Source organism: Pagrus pagrus, assembly GCF_965226575.1.
Source record: "Pagrus pagrus genome assembly, chromosome: 6".
NCBI classification, from domain to species: Eukaryota; Metazoa; Chordata; class Actinopteri; order Spariformes; family Sparidae; genus Pagrus; species Pagrus pagrus.
In genome coordinates this window covers 20421498-20442648 of record NC_140190.1, presented here as the reverse complement: position 1 = coordinate 20442648, position 21151 = coordinate 20421498, and the positions used below count along the sequence as shown (strand labels likewise).

The 21151-nt window shown below is 39.4% G+C and overlaps 1 protein-coding gene across 3 annotated transcripts in view; it reads left to right on the top strand.

Annotated features, from left to right (window-relative positions):
• Nucleotides 1-21151, top strand: part of LOC311258790 (adhesion G protein-coupled receptor D2) — a 97011-nt gene that overhangs the window by 69206 nt on the left and 6654 nt on the right. For all 3 annotated transcript variants that reach the window (XM_084355380.1, XM_084355381.1, XM_084355379.1), the window contains one exon: nucleotides 4842-4924. In XM_084355380.1, coding sequence (XP_084211506.1) covers nucleotides 4842-4924 — 83 coding nt within the window. The remainder of the gene's footprint in view (nucleotides 1-4841; nucleotides 4925-21151) is intronic.

The window sequence follows — 21151 nt, the reverse complement described above, 5'->3', positions numbered from 1 at the left end:
ACTCTGTATTCTGTACTCATTTATATAGTCAGTGTTTGTGAATTCACTGGTAAATCAAAAAAAACATGCAAAATGTTGCACTCATGATGGTAATTATTACACAGCCTCTTAGTGTTTGTGTCCAAAAAACATGCAATTACACATAAAAAGATATGTTCATTGTTTTAATAGACCACAGTAGTGCCACATTTTATAAATGGAACTGATTTCATCTGGGCTGCAGTCCACCAACACTGGTTGATGTTGAGCCATTTTCTCTGCTGAAATGTAAGATTGGTGGGTAGAACATTCCTTCAGCTGTTATTTTGTTTTAGCACTGCCAACATACTCTCTAGACTCTATCAGAAGTTGCTCCAGGATACAAAGGAAGCAAAAAATCTACGTTTTATACTTAATGAGGACCAAGAAAACCCCCAAGGTTCAGTAAAATTCTGTCACTTTTTAGAGTGTGGATAGGACTTCAGTTTCTATGCTTATTCTCATTCTTTCATAGGGTCACACCAAAACAGACACCAACCATATACAAAATCATAGGGGATCCTGTTCTGTCATTTCCTAAATTGATAATTGGTATATCTTGAAATTATTGGTATCTTTTTCCATATGCTAACATTTTTCTATGAGGGTGGTAGAGAACTAAAGTCAGAAGAGGGGAAATGATCTGGATCTGGTGTGGCTGTCTGTGTGTTTACATATGTGTATGAGTGTGTTGTTTTCTGTACACACACGTGTCCACACGTGTGCAGAATGTGAGTGATATGCTTCTTTTTAAAGTGTGTCATCGTGCACCATAATTACACCTGCCCAACTATGTGTGTGCATATGTATTCAACTACCCATGTGCATACATGTGTATGTGTGCACACACACCTTTCAAGCTTTTTAGTGTACGGGCACCGGCCTGCTTTCAATATAGCCTCTTATTAGGTGGTGATTATCCTGCCTGCATCTGGCTTCCTTCAGCCTTTGACTGGAAGTTGGAGAGGCCAGGGGCACCATGGGAAGAAAGGAGTGAAAACTTCCTGAACCCAGCGTCCACCCCACCCCTCAACTTTAGTGTACTCCTCAACCTCTAAAAGAACCCCATAAAATTCTCACTCATGTTTTTTCTATAAACCATAGAAAATTGTGAATCGGGCAGACACATTTGTTGATGCTTCTCAAGAAGTGTTTGCATACAAGGGTGCATGATGTACTGTAGACCATTAAAGGTATTGTAGAAGATACCTTCAAATTAAGTTCTACTTGTCCTACATTGCACTCAGTGTGTAATGTCTGTCCTGAATTAACCTTTGAATTAATGGTCAACACTTTTGAACTCCTGGATACAACTTTCCCACATTTGTAATGCAGACAATTCTCACAAATTTAATGCAAGATCTTCTGTCTTATCTTCCTAGAGACAGTTTAAAGACTTGCTGTATCTTGCCATGCCTTTAAAATTCAGTTAAATTGTATTTGTTCAAAAGAGACACTGGATGAAATCACAATACAGTAGTATTTCAGCAACCATCTTATACAATTGCTGTGTTTTCATTTAATTGTCAAGCACAAACTTTTGAAATGTCGCAAGAAATTACACAAAAATGTGGATTAGGCACACCTCAGTCTATTGGTGGAGCAAATAATTAGGCTAGTAGTATTATCAGACGTTGGCTGTAAAGGTAACATTACACATAGCTGTAATGAACAGAGTAGAAGAAGTTCGCAACCACAAACAAAACTAGTTGTTGTCAAACAATAACCCAGAAGAAGAAGTAGAAGTAAAAAGCCTTGGCCATCTGTACATCTTTAAACGGCTACTTCAAACATCCTCTTCTTCTTCTCGTGGAGCAGAAACAGCTGATCAGTCATGAAAGTTATATATTTGCTATGTCACATTATGGGGAAAAGATGTTTCCATCTGAAATTAATAGCATAAACTATTAATGTTAATTAATAGATAAAAGCCACCTCAAACAATTTCCATTTCCCTGAACGGTTTCTAATGTGAGAATATGGATAAAAATACTTGAAATGCGATGAAAATACAGCTATGGCTTCATTTGTATGGAGTCATTTCATTTAGAACCACAAGCTAGTGGAGAAATTGATTAATATGCCTTTTCTCTAATGCTGAAATACCTGACTGTACTGAGGTGAAAAGGTCAAACCAACACAACTCTCAAGAAAGAAAATGTTTAAAAATATTAACAAGCTTGTCAAGTGTGCTTCCAAAAGCACAAGCACTACCTTTGGGACCCTACCTTCAGCACAGATGCACACGTATGCACACAATTTCTTGTTCCTTCACTCCTACTCCTACCCATAATAAATTGACAGAACACCCCTGGAAGATGCAGACAGCACCACTGAGATCTAAAAAAAACACTGTGAAGCAGAAAAGAGACCAGGAAAATAATAAGACAAAACAGGAGCAAAAGAGGAAGAAATAGATCGTAGATGGGGAGAAAGCATTGTGGCAGGATCCCGAGGGCCTGGCTGGGGACTTTGTAAGAGCCCATACATCAGCTGTCACCCAATGGGCTTCCAAAGAGCCACAACAGAGAAACACAATAGACTGGACAGATGGTCCCAAACAAACTGCAGCGAGTTTGATGCTATTAAAAGCTGTTTACCTCATGCCAGACGCCAGCGAGTGTGGTGGATCTATTGTATGATCATTTCGGAATGACTGAATGTGTGTGTATTTGTGTGAGACTACCAGCTTCTTGTGTTTCAACAAACCCTCTGTTGTGTTTTTAGCCACCAAATGACCATTTGTAGCTTCAGCAAGATGTGTATGTGTGTGTGTAGGTTGCTCATAATTAAGATACAATCAAAGACAACATGTGATGGTGAAACACAAACAGTATCATGATTGATTTGCACACAGTGGATGCCAGCTAGCTCCGCAGGCCATGATGAACTTTTGGCTGTTACCCAATAACCAGACAAATATAAAACAGACCCCCTCTCTTTTTCTCTGTTACTCCCTGCCTCCCATCCTCTCCTCCTTCCTCTCCCCGTCATCTGCTCTCCTAAAGAATGACTCTGACACCTCAGAATGATGAACTCCTTCAATGCACTGACCTTTCTCCTTCGGACTAGTCACCCACCCTCCTGCCCTCGTCCATGTAGATGAGACAGAGACAGATGAAGATATTTTGCAATGTGTGTGCATGTGTGGGTGACGATGGGGAATGGTGGGCGGGGGTGTCTTGCAGTGACACGGTGAAATTGGTTTTGGTGTTGGTGGATGGTGGCCGACCCACCTTCAGATCAGCAGTCAACCAGGGAGATTAATCCAGACACAGGAGGCCTGTTGGAGAGCAGTCATGACAGGCCCTGAACGAGAGGAGAGAGACAGGCAGGGAGACAGACAGATGGGGCGGATGGGTTCATGACAATGATATACCTACTGAGATTGTGTCCATATATCTATGTATGTAACTTTCAGGTTTAACATACAGATTGTTAGACTGCTGGGGACATGAATAATGTAAAGACCAAGTTTCTCCACCATGACATGTAAAAATAGCCCAAATTTAGCATAGTTCCTAAATCATTAACCAGTTTATGTAGGTCTGGTGTTGCTCTAGTGGATGATTTCCCTGGTTGGATAAAACCAACGAAATCAAACAGGACATTACCAAGCATTGTAAAACAGATCAGGACATTCTACAGTCAAATGTTTAATCTCTTTAAGTTATTGCTTATAAAAAAACTATTTTTTAACAAATTTACGTGGTCATGATCTCATTCTAATGCTGAGTTTGTCATTTCTTTGCAGCCACATCATCATGACAACAGCTTATTGTTAAATAATACCTGTTCCTTGTGATAAAACCACAGAAACACGACATATGTGTATATATACTTATATATATATATAGAAATTAAGAATGACTTGATGAAAGTTGATGAATATGGTATTGTTAGCCACGCTTGTCTTGGCTTCTTCGTATTCTGCTTTAATTGGCTCCGATATATAATCCTCCACCTTTGGGCCATCCTTTGTAATTCTGTCTTGTTTCCTTCTATAATTGGTTCAGATCAGTGAGTCTTACAGTTCACATAGAGGTTAGAAATCCTTGGATCATTTTTATTATGTTTAACTTTGTTCAATCATGGCTCACATGTACACTTAAATACCTTTTGTTTTGTCAGTTATTTAAAGACATTTGCTCCATTTGTACAATTTGGACTAACTGGCAACTACACAAACAATTCTTGGTGGGATTGTTCATATTTTGAGTTACTGAACAGTAAGCTTCATGGATCCTGAGACACAGTCATGAAATTGCTAAAACTAGGCCTTCCCTAGTCCACTTCCTGGGTAGTAAAAAAAACATTGTAGTGATACAGGGTGGTCCATTTCTAGGTGATGATTCTGAAATCACAAAATAATATTTGCAATGTATACATACTCTTATTTCATTGCATATGTGTTTGTTGGGGCATGCAGCACATGCAGATGAACCAGTAAGGCCATTTTCAGCCATTATTGAATGTTAATCTTGGATGGTGTCTGCATAATTAATCAGTACAAATGTGAAATAGAAAAATCACACCCATAATATTGTGTAAGGATTTTTCAGGGTGAAATTTGGTTTGCAAAATAAGCATAAAGATCTGGCATGTCCTATTCACTTAAAATATGTAAACAATAAAACTTTAATATGTTGTTATTCATTTTAAATGACTTTAAGATACCCATGCTCACTTACTTGCTCCAAGCACGTGTCCTTGTGTGTGTGAATGTGTGTATTCAGTTACTTTTCGGTGGAGCTGAACACCATTAGCAGACCTGACTGTTTGCATGTGTCTTTATCTCTGTCTGTGTGTATGTCTGTCTTCAGGTCAGCTGTCCATTCCTTGTGTTCCAGAGAGACTAGAAAACCCCTTGAGCCAAACCTCCAAAGACACTCATCAGCATAGAAAGGTAACTGACTCCTCACACACATACACACACAGCAGGGTGTATCAGTCACTCCAGCGGGACTTTGAGCTTTGGGTAACAGGGCAGTTCAGGGGGTCAACGGCAGCATTTGATCTCTGACCTCAGGACAAAAACAGACTGAAGTCGGGGGCTGAGCGATCACGTTCAACAGAAGCAGGTCAGTTAGTGCACTTCAGTTTGATCTTATTCAGTTTGATTAAACGTTGATTCTAGAGCTTGTAAGAAATACTTGTGATTCCCATCTATTAATACCGAAGTAAAGACATAATGAAACTTGATGAACCTTTTTTTTTACCAAATAAAGGTCTTGTAGCCACACAAAAAATGTAGTCAGTAAAAAAGAATTAATAAAAATGTAATGTAATCATACACTTCTCAATACTTGAGTGTAACTCAATTTCCTGCAACACAATGTTGATTTGGCAGGAACAGGATATCAAAGTCTTGAAGAATTATTGATGCTTTCATTTCAATTTTATATTGTTAAATATTTTAAATTCTATTGATTTTTGTTTTCCAAATTACTAGTGTTCCCCAAAATGATCCCTATATGTAAAACAAAACTACTTACAGGGCTTAGCAGAGGTCCTTTTCTCCCTCCCCCTCTCACATCTCCTCACATATACTCACCACTGCTTGACTGACTGCCTCTTCGCTGAAATGAATTGAAGCCTCCAACTCCCTGATCAGACTCTGCATATCCCTGTCCCCCTGGTGGCCAGCATTAGAACCACATCTCACATCACCACATCTTCCTTTAAATAAGTTACTTTAATTTAGTTGAATTTAACGTCTTTTGTATTTCAAATTGTAGAAAACCTGCCATCTGGACTTACATAATAAAGATAATGAATGAGCTTTGTAATGTAAGATGCTGCTGAAATAAATGTAAAAAAGAGAGCACTTTATATTACATTACATACATATTACATTTGCTTTGGTGTCTTTGCCTTTGTTAATCCAATGAAGAGTCTACTGAGCATCCTTTATGCTTTAGATTCATACAATAAGAGGTTAAACACCCAGATCAAGGGCACATGAGTGGTTCTTCTGAACAGTGGTGAGAGTGTTAATCATTTAAACTTCTTTGAGATTGATTTAGAGATTCAAAGCCGGCAATAAGCCTGCTTCTTGAAACCTTCAGTCCAGTGGCTCTTATTTATAAAACTAAGAATACTGATTCTGCCACATTAAGCAGTGTAATTGTTCTGCATGGAGTATACAATGTTGGAGTAAGAAAAACACCTTAAGTTACCTGTTAATATCTGTCTTGTGTTGATTGTTTGAGAATCAATGTTCATTTTATTTCAAAGCATAAAACTGGAGTTTGAGATGAGATACCCAGCTTCTTTGTTAGAGACTCTGAATTAAAGAGCTAGTTTGATTTACTTTTTCTGTCACTAAGTAAGCAATCCTGAGCTCTGAATTATGTGAATGTAGGATAAATGTGGAAAATGAAAAACAGCAGTGTTCAAAGTTGAATATTGAAAACCACTGCACATGTACCTCCATTCCCTTGATAACACAGCAAATTATCACAAAGCTGGCAAATTTTCAACCATACTAAAACAAAAAAAGACAAATTTACTCAATAAAGAATAATTACAAGTTCATTTGAATCTTAAACAAGAGATTTTATCTAAACAAAATAGCCAATTTGGCATTTTGGCTTTGAGATAAATGCTACTAAAAACCTACTCCAAGATTAAATCACTTTTTCAGGGCTTCACTTTCTTTTTCTTGCTGCCTTTTTCACCCTTGTCGAACTGCTAACACACAACAACTTCCAACTGTCCTACCTCCAATGTGATCGAAGCTGACTTTTCTCTCCACCCAGCTTTGTTTTTCTTTGCAGCCGTTGGGTGGTCCATGTCTCTCGCTCCCTCTCTCTCTCTTTAACTCTATCTCCCTCTCTCACACACACTCATTGTCAAGTTCACAGCGTCTGTTTCTCTTTGAGTGCTACGGGACCCAGGCATGGTCCGAAACTCAATACCAGAGTATACACAATTAAGTTCACACCAGAGGTTACTGGGTGGAATTGTGGTCTCATTCCACAAAACGTGCGAGTCAGTCAAAGGCTAGAAGGGTGTGAGTGTTTATGTGTGGTTGGTTAGCTGGTCAAGGTTAACTAGTGATAGGAGGAGATGTTGTGTGTGTGTTATCAGGGCAGTCCTCTGGTTCCGGCTCAGGCGGGAGTCAGAGATTCTGTGCAGATTGACTTGCCATTGGAGACTTTGCCTTGACAGGTTGTGGTGTCCAGTTACAATCAAAGATAAGGTTTTAGTAAGTGTGGCCATCATGTTCAGCTGTGATTAATGATGTGATTCATGTTGGTAGATTGTTGTCCAGCATTTTTTTGCCTCATGCAAAGTTGATGTGCTTTACATTTACACCTGCTGCAATGTTGGGAAAGTTATGAACAGTTTTAAATTGTCATCTTATCAGAATAAAAGAAAAATACAGTTTCGGTCATCCATAACTAATGCTGCAGCAGCACACCAAACTTTTTATAAATATAACTCAAATTCTTAGCGTAAGCTTTTTTTTACACAGATCATAAACTGTATATCAATTAGTGGATCGCCACCGTAATATCAACTATTGGTTTGTGATCTACTGTTTTGAAGCCTCGCGGTTAACATTATGGTCATCGCAATCTATTTGTTTTGCTCTTTTGGTTTATTGTCTATTTTACTCAAAATGGGTCCATATTTTACAAAATGAAAATCATCATGTATTGAAAAATACTTGAATTTCGCAATTGAGACCATCAACTCTTTAGTAAAATGTTTGCTGAGCAAGTGACGAGTAATGACAATAAAGCAAAACATTATGGAACTATTTCCTAATTTATTTTCCAATATAGTCCGCTTTGAGTCCAATTAAATAATGATCATATTTTTCAATCCTTTTAATAATTATCCTATATATAATAATATATCCTTTGGTATGGGCTCTTGAGGTCTGTTGCATAAGACAGAAAAAACATATTCCTGGTTTTGCCCTGCTGAACTCACCTCAGTTAACCTTTTCCAGCCTGTTGAGTGTTTCAGTGTTGGACCAGTTAGCCATAGCTCCCTCTGAGCACCATTCACACGCGATTGGGAGTCCCATGACAGGCCAGCTGGAACCTTCAGTCCAACCCCACAAACACACATGCAGACACCAAACCTCCATGGAGCCCCCACTGGCCAGCTAGCCTGTCAGTCATTCAATGGCAGGGTTATGAACGTGTGTGTATGTGTATGTGTGGGGTATTGGGGCTTCCTGTTTTGGCCTGTGTTTCAGTCCCTCCTGACAGGGAGTGCTGGTGTCATGTCTGTCAGCCGTGGGACAAGCAAGACACACCAGGTTTGACTGAATGGGCATTTTTAAGTTCTTTGGGTGTTTTTTTGTTGTTGTTTTTTTAATAGCGTTCAGACAAGAGCAATTAACCTAAAAGCTCTCCTTAGAAATTCAGATTAAGACATTTTCTTCTGGATAGGTTAGCAGCTCATACAAGGGTGAGGCAAATTTATTGTATTTTTTTTACATACTGTTGATTAAATTACTGAGTGGTTTCTCTGGACAAACTACATATAAATGACGTGTCGTAATGCATTTACCCGCCTGTGGTAAGCAAGGAATTTTCATAGAGGAAGATAGGCCCTCTTAGCAAACTCACCAATCTATTACTTAAGTGGTTAAGTCTTGTATCTGCTCTACAGTGCACAGCCGATTGGTACGTAATTTTGTTTACTTGATGTAATATATTGCATATTTAACAGATTCAGTGTGGACAATGAGCAACCATCATCACAACACATTGAATGGTTGCATGAAGTTAGGACACAGTGTTGGTGTACAGCACCAGCAATCAAACAGCAGATGTTATGCCAGATATGACTGAAAAATCTGTCAAGTTGTATTCATGTCGCTTCACAAATAAATACATTAATGCAGAAGATTCCCTTAAAACCAAGGGCTTTTTAAAGAATAAGCAGATGTGTAAATATTATTGAAATGTCTGAGCTGTTACTGTCATTTTACAGTAAACCAATTATTAAAAAAACATTGAAGTTTTATAGTTCACCAAGACATTAATGACTGATTAGTCAATTAACTAAGTGGTCCTATGACTTATCCGCTCAGGCTCACTCTGGTTAAAAATAAAAATAAAAAAAAAACAACTTTTAAATGACCTACCAGATCATCAAATACGCTTTACAACATTTTGTAACTTGTAGAGCATGTTGCAACCTTTTAAAGACACCCACATTCACACTCATGTCATTCCAGCAATTCTACCTTCATTTCAGTAGTTGTTTAAAAAGTGTTGTAAAGAAAATATGCTCTTCACTTCTATAATCACAAAAGTGTATTTATGTTAAGATGCCACATTGAGCCTCTCAGAAAACCTTGAAAAGATCCGTTTTGTCACTTTTGTGTAGTTTTAATCAAAAGTAATATTATTTTCCCTTGAGAGGGGTAGTCTAGTACTCTTTGCATGCCGTCTCTCTCACATACAAATGCCAATAAACATATGCACAACGTAAAATGTTTATGACTCTCACAGTCGCACACACACATAAAACAACAAACACACTCACTCACTCACTCAGATGTCTTGGGGTTAGCACCAGTCATGTTACATTAATCCAAAGCAACCAGTGGTGATTGATCAATTAGCCCTGCTTAAAGCTGGGGCTCAGGCTGATCAATAGCACTGATCACCAGCCAAAGGTTTTTCATTAAGACCTGCTGCTCTGCATGAGTAGACACCATTAGCATAGACCAAATGGGCTGTGAGGAATGCAAATGCTGGATTGAAAACACACACACACACGCACAGGCCTCATAGCTTTGCACTGTATCTAATGTGTATGTATGGGTAAGGTATATATAAAATCACATAGCCTAATTGTAGTTTGTGTCATTTACAAAACAATTTTGTAGCCCCTTTTAATATCACACACATCTCTATTATCTGTTCAAGCATATGCAATTAATTAAACAAAGCCTCTTCTATTACATGTAGAAACTGCTGTTGTTTTATTGGACTGAATTTAGGTAATCAGATGTAAACCAATCTCGTTTGGCACCATAACGACAAGTTACATTCTCAAACAATGTTGAGAAAAAGAGAAACAACAACTCTGACGGCTCGTAATATAAAAATGTAAATTATAATCACAAATTATGATATGGTTATTGTATCCATCCCCTTAATGTCGCAAATATAATGAGTATAAATATATGAATATAATAGGATGTTATCACTTTTGAAAAAGTTTCCCAAAAATTACCTGTAGCATTACATGAAAGCCAATTTTACAACACTGTGGTTTTTAAAATAATTTTAAATTGATAAAATATTTAAAAGCTTCAGTGTATTTTAAAGAAACGTTGAGCAAACCCTTCCTTAATATCATCTCATTCATTGTAGGACGTTCTTCGTAAGAATGGCCGGGAAATTAATGTTCCAAAATACAACCATATATGAGTCATATTGCCTTTCATAGTGTGTATGGTACTGTAATGGCCATGTCTGGTAGTATTTCCCTTTTATCCCACTCATTTGTCAGTCTTCTTTGTTAGTTACCTGAAAAACAGCGGATGTTGCTACACCACAGTGATATTTCTGATGCACGACCCCATCAAACCCACGGGATCATCCGTGCCTAAAATACAAAAACAACGGCCAGCTACCACTGACAAACTCACCTTTCTCACCCTTTCCTAACCCTCTGCGGGGCACAGAGCCATTGTTTCACTTAAACAATCCTCATTGAATTAAAAACTGCCTGCTTGCTTTGTTCAGAGAGGCCGATGCGTAGTGCTGTCATGGGTCCTATCGTTAATGTGCCATCACTGTACCTCACATCCTCAGCAGACACAGGCAGCGCTGAGCTTATTTCCTCCATCTGTAGGTGAATGAGTGTGCACATATGCATCTATGTGTGTTGTGCGAGTGTGTGTGTGTGAGAGAGAGAGAGGCTACCACTGTACAAGTGTGTTGGTGGATGGGGTGAATGAGTAAGAGAGGAGGTTGGAGGGTGGGTCATTGCGTGTATGTGTGTGTGCGATAGCATTAAATCGCTCAACAGAGAAAGCAGTTAAGCCTTATGGCATGAGGTGCTTTGGTCACTGGTGGAAACACCGCAGAGACCTGGTGACATACAGTACACACACCCACACAGTAAGTCATTTCTATCTACAGAAAAAGCTTCACTTTATCCAATCAAATCTAATTGATGACTGACTGACAACCAAAGAGATGGTGGTTAGGATGATGGTAGTAATAGATGATTGACTTGATTTGTTGTTTTTTTGGTTGTTTTTTAATCAAACATATCACCTCATTTTAGTTTTTAGCCATAGGATTTATTTTCAAGTCAAACCTGAACTCTTTGAATGTTAATTAGTATTTCCTGTTAATTATCTTTGAGTCAGTCTGATTTTAGGCGGCAGTGTAGCCTCATGGCTTGAGAAAGTACTATGAATATAAGGTTATATGATTCAATCTTCTCACCACAAAGACTGTCTAAACAGATAACCTTTTTATATGTCCCTGACCATGACACAATAAGCCTGAGCTGCTCACTTTTTGTAAATCCACTCAGACCATCCACGATACTGCCAAAATTTAACACATCAAGCATTCAGTAAGTAAGTAATTGATTGATTGTTGAAGAAAATGATTCATATATAGAAAGAGATACCGGACAAGACATGGAAATATTTCAGAACTTCCATGAATGAGTTGATTATCCATAATTTCTGGGTGTGGATCCCGATGGGACTACTAATGACTAAAGTATGCCAGATTTTACTTTGAAGGGCTCTTAACTAATAGGTTACAGTGAGAGGGAAATATTAACAAGAATAACACATACAATAGTACCTTTGTAGCCTATAATGTTTGGGTTTCTTTAATACTGTTACTTTGAGGTATCAATCATCCCCAGGTTATGTTTTCAGGCCGTGGTGGTTTTGGATCGCATTATATTTTTATTCATCTAATCCCTGGAAAGAACAGATAAAACGAGGAGCTGTCATCAGGGTGAGAACAAGGTTCAGGTTTGGGTAAGGGGTTAGGGATAGAGAGGGAATGTCTTAAAGAGGAGATGGCAGTGGTAACACAAATGTGTGCATTTGTCTGTGTGTGTGTGTGTGTGTGTGTGTGTGTGTGTGTGTGTGTGTGTGTGTGTGTGCGCGCACGCACACGCGCATGTGCATGTGTGAGTGCTTGTTTCTCTGTATTTTAGCGGAAAGGAAGGGAGTTGGTCGTAGAGATACTGAGGCAGACAGGAAGAGATCATCCTGGTGTTACCATGGCTGGGGTTGAGTCCTCTGGCTCCCCAGGCTCATACAAAGCACACATGCAGGTTATTGCTGATACCCTCACAAACATCTAAATGGATGGGCATGCCAGTGCACACAGAACAGATGAATGTAATGTCTCCTTCCTCCTGGCCTCTCACATCCTTAACTTTTTACCTTGTCAGTATTGATTGGTGTCATTGTCATGCTCGAAAAATGTAAAATTTTTAACTATTTCATTCACAAAGTTTATGTTTATGAAACATCCAATAAATGCCAAAAATGTAAAGTGTGTTCATAAAGTGTCAAAGCTGCCAGTCCAGCGACATACATACACATGGACAATCACAATCTTGCACTGATGTCCCAAGAGTTGAATGGGTTTTGCATGGTTTGCATGGCAGAAGAATGATATTTCCGTGAGCCGTGTGTGGGTGGGTGGGGGTGGGTTGGATGGATGGACGGATGACACCCGTATCCATCCCCACTGGGGAGAGGAAGTCCCTATCAGAACACAACAGGAAAGAGACAGAGCAAAAACAAGCCCATGTCTTTTTGGACATTAAATCACTTCCTGTAGGGCTCTGGGCTGCCTCCCCCACCATCCTCAGCATCCGACTCTCAGCCCAGTTCAACCACCCTTTTGGCAGACAGAGAAATTGATCAAGCCTCTTCATCTATGTGAGTAAAAAGAGTGCATGTTCCTATGGGCACATATCTCATGTATTGCAGTCGTGAGTCAAATAACTCATCAATAACAGAGAGAAGAGGTTTGAGACCCCTTCAGAACAACCGTATTTTTATCTTTTAACAATACAAAACACCTTTGCTTCAAAACCAGAATCCATTGCCTTACAGCCACAGCGTATATACGTGTAGGTAATGCTGTGCAGCTTGCCAATCTGATTTATCGCTGTGACTTGCAGATGTGATGAGTATCGTAGGATGTAAGTGCCATATAAATCCCTGTATCCTGACAGATCACAAGCCCAGAGTCTGGACCTGGTGCTTTGATCCTCATCCAAGAACAAAAACAAAGAGACAAAAAGGTTTATCTGTGGCTACTGCAGGAAAAGCCCTTTTTAATGGTGGCAGGAAAAGACAATGACCACAGTTTTCTTGCAAAACACAAACACTAGTCTCACTCTGCCTGACTTGTGTGTAATACAGACTGGCTCATTGCAGACATCAGAGATCTTGATTAAATCTCATACGTATGTAGAATATGTAACTCTTGCACAATGCTGTCCTCATCCTGGGCACAGCTGTAAAAAATATGACTTCCTTCCTGTAGGCAATTTCCTGTTTATGCCTGAATTCAGGTCAATAGAGGGGGATAGTGGTCGCTACCTCATCCACTGTCATCCTTCCCTAGAGGTGACTCAGTCTTGATGATGCAGGATGCTAGAGAGCACAGTGTCGTGCCTGTCGTGTCGTCATGTATATGCGACTTGTTTTTTAAATCTTCTCACTTCTGCTCTTAATTACTAAATACAATAATCACAGCCACTGTTTGTCTTCTGCTGCCCCTCCCTTTAAACAAACAGAAAGAGATATATGCACAAAATTAACTGTTGTTCTTCTCCTTGCAACATGTCCAAAATGGATAACTTTAGAATAGCCTCTTTTATCCACAAAACAACAAGAAAGTACATATAACATTATTTGCATTTTCTGCTCCCCACAAGAGTGACCCCCCTCAGTCTTCCCCCCAAAAAGTCTCAAGTGCACACACATGGATCTTCCTGAGACACCCTGTTTGTTTAATTTTCTGCTGATTTGCCTAAAACAGGCAGCGGCCGCTGCTGTGAATGTTTAATTTAAGAGCTCATGTTCCCCTTTGCACGATATGTGGTGGTTGGGAACATGGACAGACGTGATGAGGGGGGTCCAATGTTGGGGTTGAGGGAAATGGGGTGGGGGGAGTTGATGGAGACCCCCAGGTCTCCGGGCACAGTCATTAAGATGGCTTCTCGGTTTGGAGATGAGAAAGCATGCTCGGCACTCTGGGCTTATTGAAGATGCTCCCCTGCCTACTTGGAGCATCCATTATTTATGAGTTTTTACAAATTTCAACTGACATTTTTATCAGTTGTGAATGTCTGTTTCTGATTTGGCTACACTGGGTGTGTCTGTCCTCCCACAAGATGAAAATATTGGTCGAATACGACTGCTTGGTACTACAAAGCAGAAAAGATTACTGTTGGGTGCAGGTTTCTTATTACTTTTAAATGAATGCTTTGCCTTTTGGACATTTCATGGTGCAAGGGCTATATTTTAAATTGCTGACACATTAGTCAGTGACACAAATAAATGACTTTGACCATATGGCCATGCACTGTAACCATTGGGCTACCAAGAAACTTAAGTAAAGTAATATTCTTGATAACACCAAAATCAATTAGTCTTCAGAAAGTTAAAAGGTTGCTCCTACTGCCAAATCCACTGCAAAATAACACCTATCTCTACAGCTTTATGCAACTTCAAGTCTTTAACTGGCATGTAGACTGCAAAGTACTCTTTTTTTTAAGTTTTTAAAGTTTTTTAGCACTCAAGTCACTAGTTGGTTGATAATTATGCTTGATACTTTTTATACTTTTAGGATTATGTGTAGTAATTTTCCAATGTTTAACACTGAAGAAAAGCAGGAAAATGCGCGATGGTCGTGGAATGCAGTAATAACTACCATTATTGTTATGAATAAATGTGTATGTGTGTATGAATGACCACCTCGAGTCTGTCAGGAAGCGTCGTCTCTCTGCAGCCTACCACCCCGACCCTGTTTGTCTCTGGCTGAGCCAGTATTGATCCGACCGCTACCCTGTGCTTTGGTGTTCAGCCTCAGGCTTTGCACAGCCTCACCTCACCTTCCATCACTCACCTCACATTAGACTCTGAGCTTGATATGCACTGTTAGGCTCTGGTACACTCCCAGAGAGAGAACTTGTCAAATGCCAGTTAATGTGAGCCCTACCAGAATGCTGCCCACTTGCTGTCAATCTTGCATCAATGTCGATCGAGGTCGATTTGAACAATGCTGTGCCATCTATTATACATTTTTGTTTTCTGAGAGTTACATTTCCTAATTCGTAAATTGTTGTTTTTGTCAGTAGAACCTTGATCAGACAAGAAATAATTCTTTGTCTTTACTTTATCTCTGTATTTTTCAACAAATTCTGATCTTGTTCAACCACATAATATAGCTGGTAGTAATGTGGAGTTCATGAATGACAAATTGTTTATCTCCCTGTCAGCTGGTGGCTTGATGTTTTGCTATGTTAGCAAAGTTGTCAACTCTTTAGTTTTTGATTATAAGTAATGTAATCATTACAAATGCATGTAGACACTTGTCCATATTTACAACAGTGATGTATAGATGAATTTCAATCTGAAACTTCTTGCTCAATGTTGCTTTAAAGGATAGTGCCAAAATGAGGGGAAAACAACTCTGCCAGTGTAATGCCAGATGTTATGTCATATGCTGTAGTTAGCAGGGATTGGATAGTTTTAACATGGTAGGTTTAAATGGAGTTGGAAGACCATTCAGCGATTGGGGAATTAGTTGGTGACCTGGTCGAGAATCTGAAAAACATGCAGCGTACACTGCCATTTAGGGCTGGACCACAGGCTTGTGGTGTCGGTTGCAGTGCCTCAGCAACCAGAACCAGGAATTATAATGATATCCAACAGAGTTCCAGCCAACATAAGCCTGTACACCCAGACTTTCTTTCTGTAGGCCCCCCAACAATACAGCAAAGAATTGCGATAATCAAATGCTTACATGATTAACAATTTCATACAGGTGACAGGGAAGGTTAGTGATTCAGTGGGGCAAATCCAGGCCTTGTCAGGTTTAGCTTGATCAACACCAGCATGACAAACCTAGAGCTGCATGTGATGTGAGGCAGCCTTTTCCCTGTTACACTTAACTCCTGGCCTCTCTAAAACAGAGCCACAGCTCCAAACAGATGCTGAGGGGATGTTCCCCAAAGATTTTCCCTGGGGCCCATACTCTCCTTTTTCATAGCTATGTTTAAGTCTGTGATGTTCATTTATAGGAGCCTCTATTACAGTGTTATTGCTGCCCCTGGCAAAGGACCCAGCCTCTTAAGAGTCCTCAGTAGCTTGCAGAAACTGTTGCTGTCCCGAAGGAGAGACAGCAGACTAAATAATCAGTTTCCCATCACAGTGACAATGTGAGAGCAGCTGTTTGCATCTGAAGGCCTGCCAGCAATTGTCCGTGATGTTCTGAAACAGAGAAGGAGAGAAAGGAAGCATGGAGGGAGGGGGAGATGAAAGGAAAGTTTCTTTCTGCTTGATTCAGTCCTCTTAAGGGTTTTGATATTGATCTCACCAACAGACCTACAGATGCATGTGCAGAGACACATGCACAAATACTTACATCCATCTGTGACCACACATTAGGAGAGACACACACTTAATTGAATCTTTTCTTTTTGCCATAGGTATAGTATGTAATACACTCAAGGATATACAGTATTTGATTTAGAATTAACATGTATTACTTGTTTGTTTTGCAGCATTTCTGTAGCACTTTGCCACTATAAACAGGAGCTCAACAGGAGCTGGTTGTATCAATGCAAAGAAACAATGATGTTAAAGACAGTGAAAGAGTAAAGACAGTTCAATGAAAACTCATTAAGGCCAGTCTGTAAGAACTGTGTTTTCAAGTGCTGTACATCATTTGCTCAGGCATCTGGTTGAAATTGCACAGGGCCTTGATGGAAAGCATTCAGTCTTCAGTAAAAGATGTGTTGCCAAACCATTTTGCTGCCTTTGTTTGAAACCGACCGCACCTCTCAGCTCAGTAATGTTGGCACCATTGTTTGCACAAAAGGCATCATTAAGTGTGTATCTTTGTATGCTCACTTAAATTTATTTCTGTAGATAAATAGCTTCATAGATCTTTATATGTGCGTGTAGCAATGTCTGTTGTGTGAGATGTGTATGGGCGATTGGTGATGGTCCTGTTCTGTCCTGTTACGCAGTTGGTCACAGCTCAAGGCTGCCGGTGGTCCTGTGAGATTAAAAATGTTTTATGTGATGGGATCTGAAGCCACCACCCTGCCCCAGTGCATGATGTCAGATATACATTTTACTGTATGTCCATCAGTGTTAGTATAAATTAGCAAACACGGACCACATTACCTCGTCACTTTTCACAGTTTGCTGTTTAATAGTAGGTTCTTTATTTTAGTATTGCGTTAAGTCTGTCACACAACAAATGAATGTGTCTGAACATATTCAAACACCACACTACATATTAATCACATTACTGGGACACAAATCTGCAAAATGGGTGATTACCTGACATCTGGGTACAAAAATCTGGTCTCCACAACCATTTAATTGAGGGTGTAATACTCAGATTTGGTATAGGACTAAAACTAAGACATACTTGGGGCAGTTAGCAATCTCCAGGTATTAAACTTCAATGTCATGTTGTCACTAAGAAGCACGAGCCTGAGTCCAAAAAAGTTGGGATGCTTTGTAAAATGTAAATAAAAAAGGAAGCAATCACACACAAAAGCACTGAAATGTTCATGAGCATGTGGTTCACAAAGTGCTAAACCTTGTCCAGTATTCACGAACAAATCAGTCTTTCAAGGATGCCTATCGTACCTTTCACAGTATTGTGTTGTCCATCAAACATCAAATGTGGTATAATGATATATTCACATAGTTTCATAAAGTTGATGGTGTCAAGTGTACGTCAATAAGGATTAGCAAATTATCAGTTTTCTGCTTTATTTCTGTTCAAAACTGCAGTCCTGTTTTTTTGGAATCAAGGTTGTGAACCTCAATGCAATGTAGAAGTGGTTTAGGTTATGAGTGTGTGTTAGTGTGTTTCTAAGCACACGTGTGTGTGCTTGTCAGCCTGATTTGGTCTCTTCTCAGGTTATGAACCACTCAACTTTTGCAGTTCTAAGACACTTTGTTTAAGGTCGAAGACAAACTTTCTGAGAGGTAAATAAATAAGCAAGTAATGACAGTGTGTGGGTGTTCTGATTCCCTATAGCCTGTCATCTCTGCCAAAGCCCCTGTCACAAACACCTTTACGTTTGAGTGCAAGACAGTCTGGCACTTTTGTCTAATGTCTGCATTTTTTCCAGAAAAAGTTGATTAATTTCACGTTTCCTGCAGTTATAACAGCAGCTTCTTAGGAAGTAACTGAAGCAGAGGTGTGTAATTAGTTTAGTATGAGCAGGAGCAAAAGCGCAAGCTCAAAACCATCAATAGATTGAAAAATGACTTCACGTTAGTACTACATCTCCCCTTCCCTTTCTTGCGTTAATTGAATTGTTTTGAAAGGTTTGTATTAAATTATTGTCTCTGCTTCCAAAAAATGCTTTGAGGTCAAAACAGTCTCTTTACACAGGCTTTCTGCAGCTGATGAACAGTGTCGTGACATTCAGGTTGTCAAGTTATTACACACGCCACAGACCTCTTTCTCTGATGTACCCGCACAGCACTCCTTTTGACACTGTCAAAGCAAAGGTCAATATGCCATGTGCTGTCAAGCATTCACCTTCGCCACTTGGCTGAGGTCTGGCAAGATTAATTCTTTGTGTCTTGCGGCTCTCTATACGCCAGCTTCATCTTTCTTACAATGGAGCCAAGCAAACACAGGAGAAAAGTATGTGCCTGAAAGTGTGTGTGTGTGTTTGTGTGTGTTTTAAAAGACATTGGTGCAACCGTTTTAACAGGGCGACTCTGTTTGAATTAGATGTTCTAACCCCCCGCTTGCTAAATGGATTTCTGAAGTGGCTGTAGTTGGAGGCTTTCAATCGGATGCAACCTTGAGTCCTTTTTTATGTGAGCTCTGTAGGATTTAAGTGCCGGTATAACATGAGCACGACTGAATGCATGCTCCTCATTTTTTGAAATTGAAAAATCTCCAAAGGCTCTCCCCATTGTGCAGGCAATTAATGGAATGCTGGCAGCGAGGTTCAGGTGCTTAAAAGTTGTATTTTTTCTCTCTCTCTCTCTCTCTTTTTAATGACTAATAAAGGATAATCATCGTGGAAAAAAACATCATAATGCTGTAGGCTTCCTCTTTATGCACAATGATGTATAATGCATGCTTTGAAATGAAACGGCAGTGGCCTTCGAACCATTCCATCTCCAAACCTTAGTGTATTTGTTTTGCATGCCACAGTGAGGCTTTTGCATAACAATAGTGAGTGTTCCCATTAACAATGCTTGCCTATTAATTTGATCTTTACATTTTTAAAGTTTGTCCATCAGGCCGCCAAACAATGGGTCCCCCAGTCACTGTTTGGCATAAGTGATTAGAAAGTTGGCTAATTGCCCCTCTGAAGAGTTGCGCAGTTTCTTTTTAGCCGTCTTGTTCATCTGTAAGCCTCTACCAGTTTTAACACTCAAAAACAGACAAAGAAACCACTTTATTCAGCAATAAAATGCAATGAAAAGTGATTTTCTCTTGGTTTTGGAAAATATGTCACAATTATTTGAAGACAACCTGTAGTGACTTTGTAGATGTAAGAGGGGAACATAAAAAAAAAACACCGGTGACAGTCAATTTTACATCAGTGCTCGTTTTATTAAATCAGTGCCCAGCATAACTGTTAAAGCTATGATTTTTTATTTTTTGTTTTGTTTTGTTTTGTTTTGCTTTGCTATATGATTAAATGAGATATTATGACAAAATACCATAAACTTTGCCAGTTCCAAAAAAAGCTTTTGTCTCAGCTGCCTGGAACTGATGAACCACGGTTGCAGTGATAACATGTGGTCACTGTCTAACGAATGATAAGGATGAGGATTGGTCTGTGTGTTTTATTTTCTTGCATGTTAATTGATTTTCTCAGAGGAGGCAGTTCCTGTTCTGGTTGTGGGCTTTAATGGGATAATGTTTAAATACATTTTTAGGGAAGGACTTTTAAATTTAAGTGAACACATCTTGGTTCAGCAGTAAAAATACAAAGCCGCAGAAAATTGAGGTGAGAACAAAGAGACCTGTAATGACCTGGAATAATTGAGTTAATACACACAGGTGCAAAGTCTCTAATACTTTGTGTTTATTTGTAACTTGTGGTGGTCACTTGAAAATAAGTTTTAAATAAAGGCAAAGAGTAAGATTTCATCTAAAATAAATTATGTGTTCAAATAATTTAATCTATTTATAACATCACTTGTTGGTTTGGTGGGTTATCATTTCTGATGAATTCAACAAAGTTTTTGCCACCATGCGGCGCTGAGCGGGTGTTTTATTTTATTCAGACTGGTTATGCTTTTCTCAGGCCTGTTGGGCCTCGGGTCCTGCCTGAAACTGGACTGAATACCAAACTGGCTTATTCCAGTGTTCAGTTGCACCTTTTCTTGCAATCTTGGAACACTTCCAAGAGCTTTTGTTTTTTCTTGTGCCCTCAATCTCTTTCTCTTTGACTGCGCTTTGACAATGCAGGGAAACATACAAGCGCATCTCGGTAAACACGAGTGATGTGGTTCCAGAGTTTAAAAGCTTCACATAACACTGGCAGACACAACTTGGGGCTGTTTGTGTGATGGAAAGGAAAACTTGTTTAGAAACTGACAGCGCTGCGTCTGTGTGTGTGTGTGTGTGTGTGTGTGTGTGTGTGTGTGTGTGTGTGTGTGTGTGTGTGTGTGTGTGAAAAAGAGAGAGAGAGAGAGAAACTGCGTGTATGTGTGTTTATGTTGCTTTTGGCAAGTTATTCATTTGTGCTTTTTTTTTTCTTTTTTCTTGCTCTCTGTGTGGTTATCTTTTGAGTTGGTCGGTTTGGAGCTGATGTCCACCTTCGGGGATGCGCATAGCATGCATTTCTGAGTATTTTCACCTGAGGCTGCACTTGTTAGAGTCTGCGGATAAATGTATATACATTATTTATACAAATTCAGGGC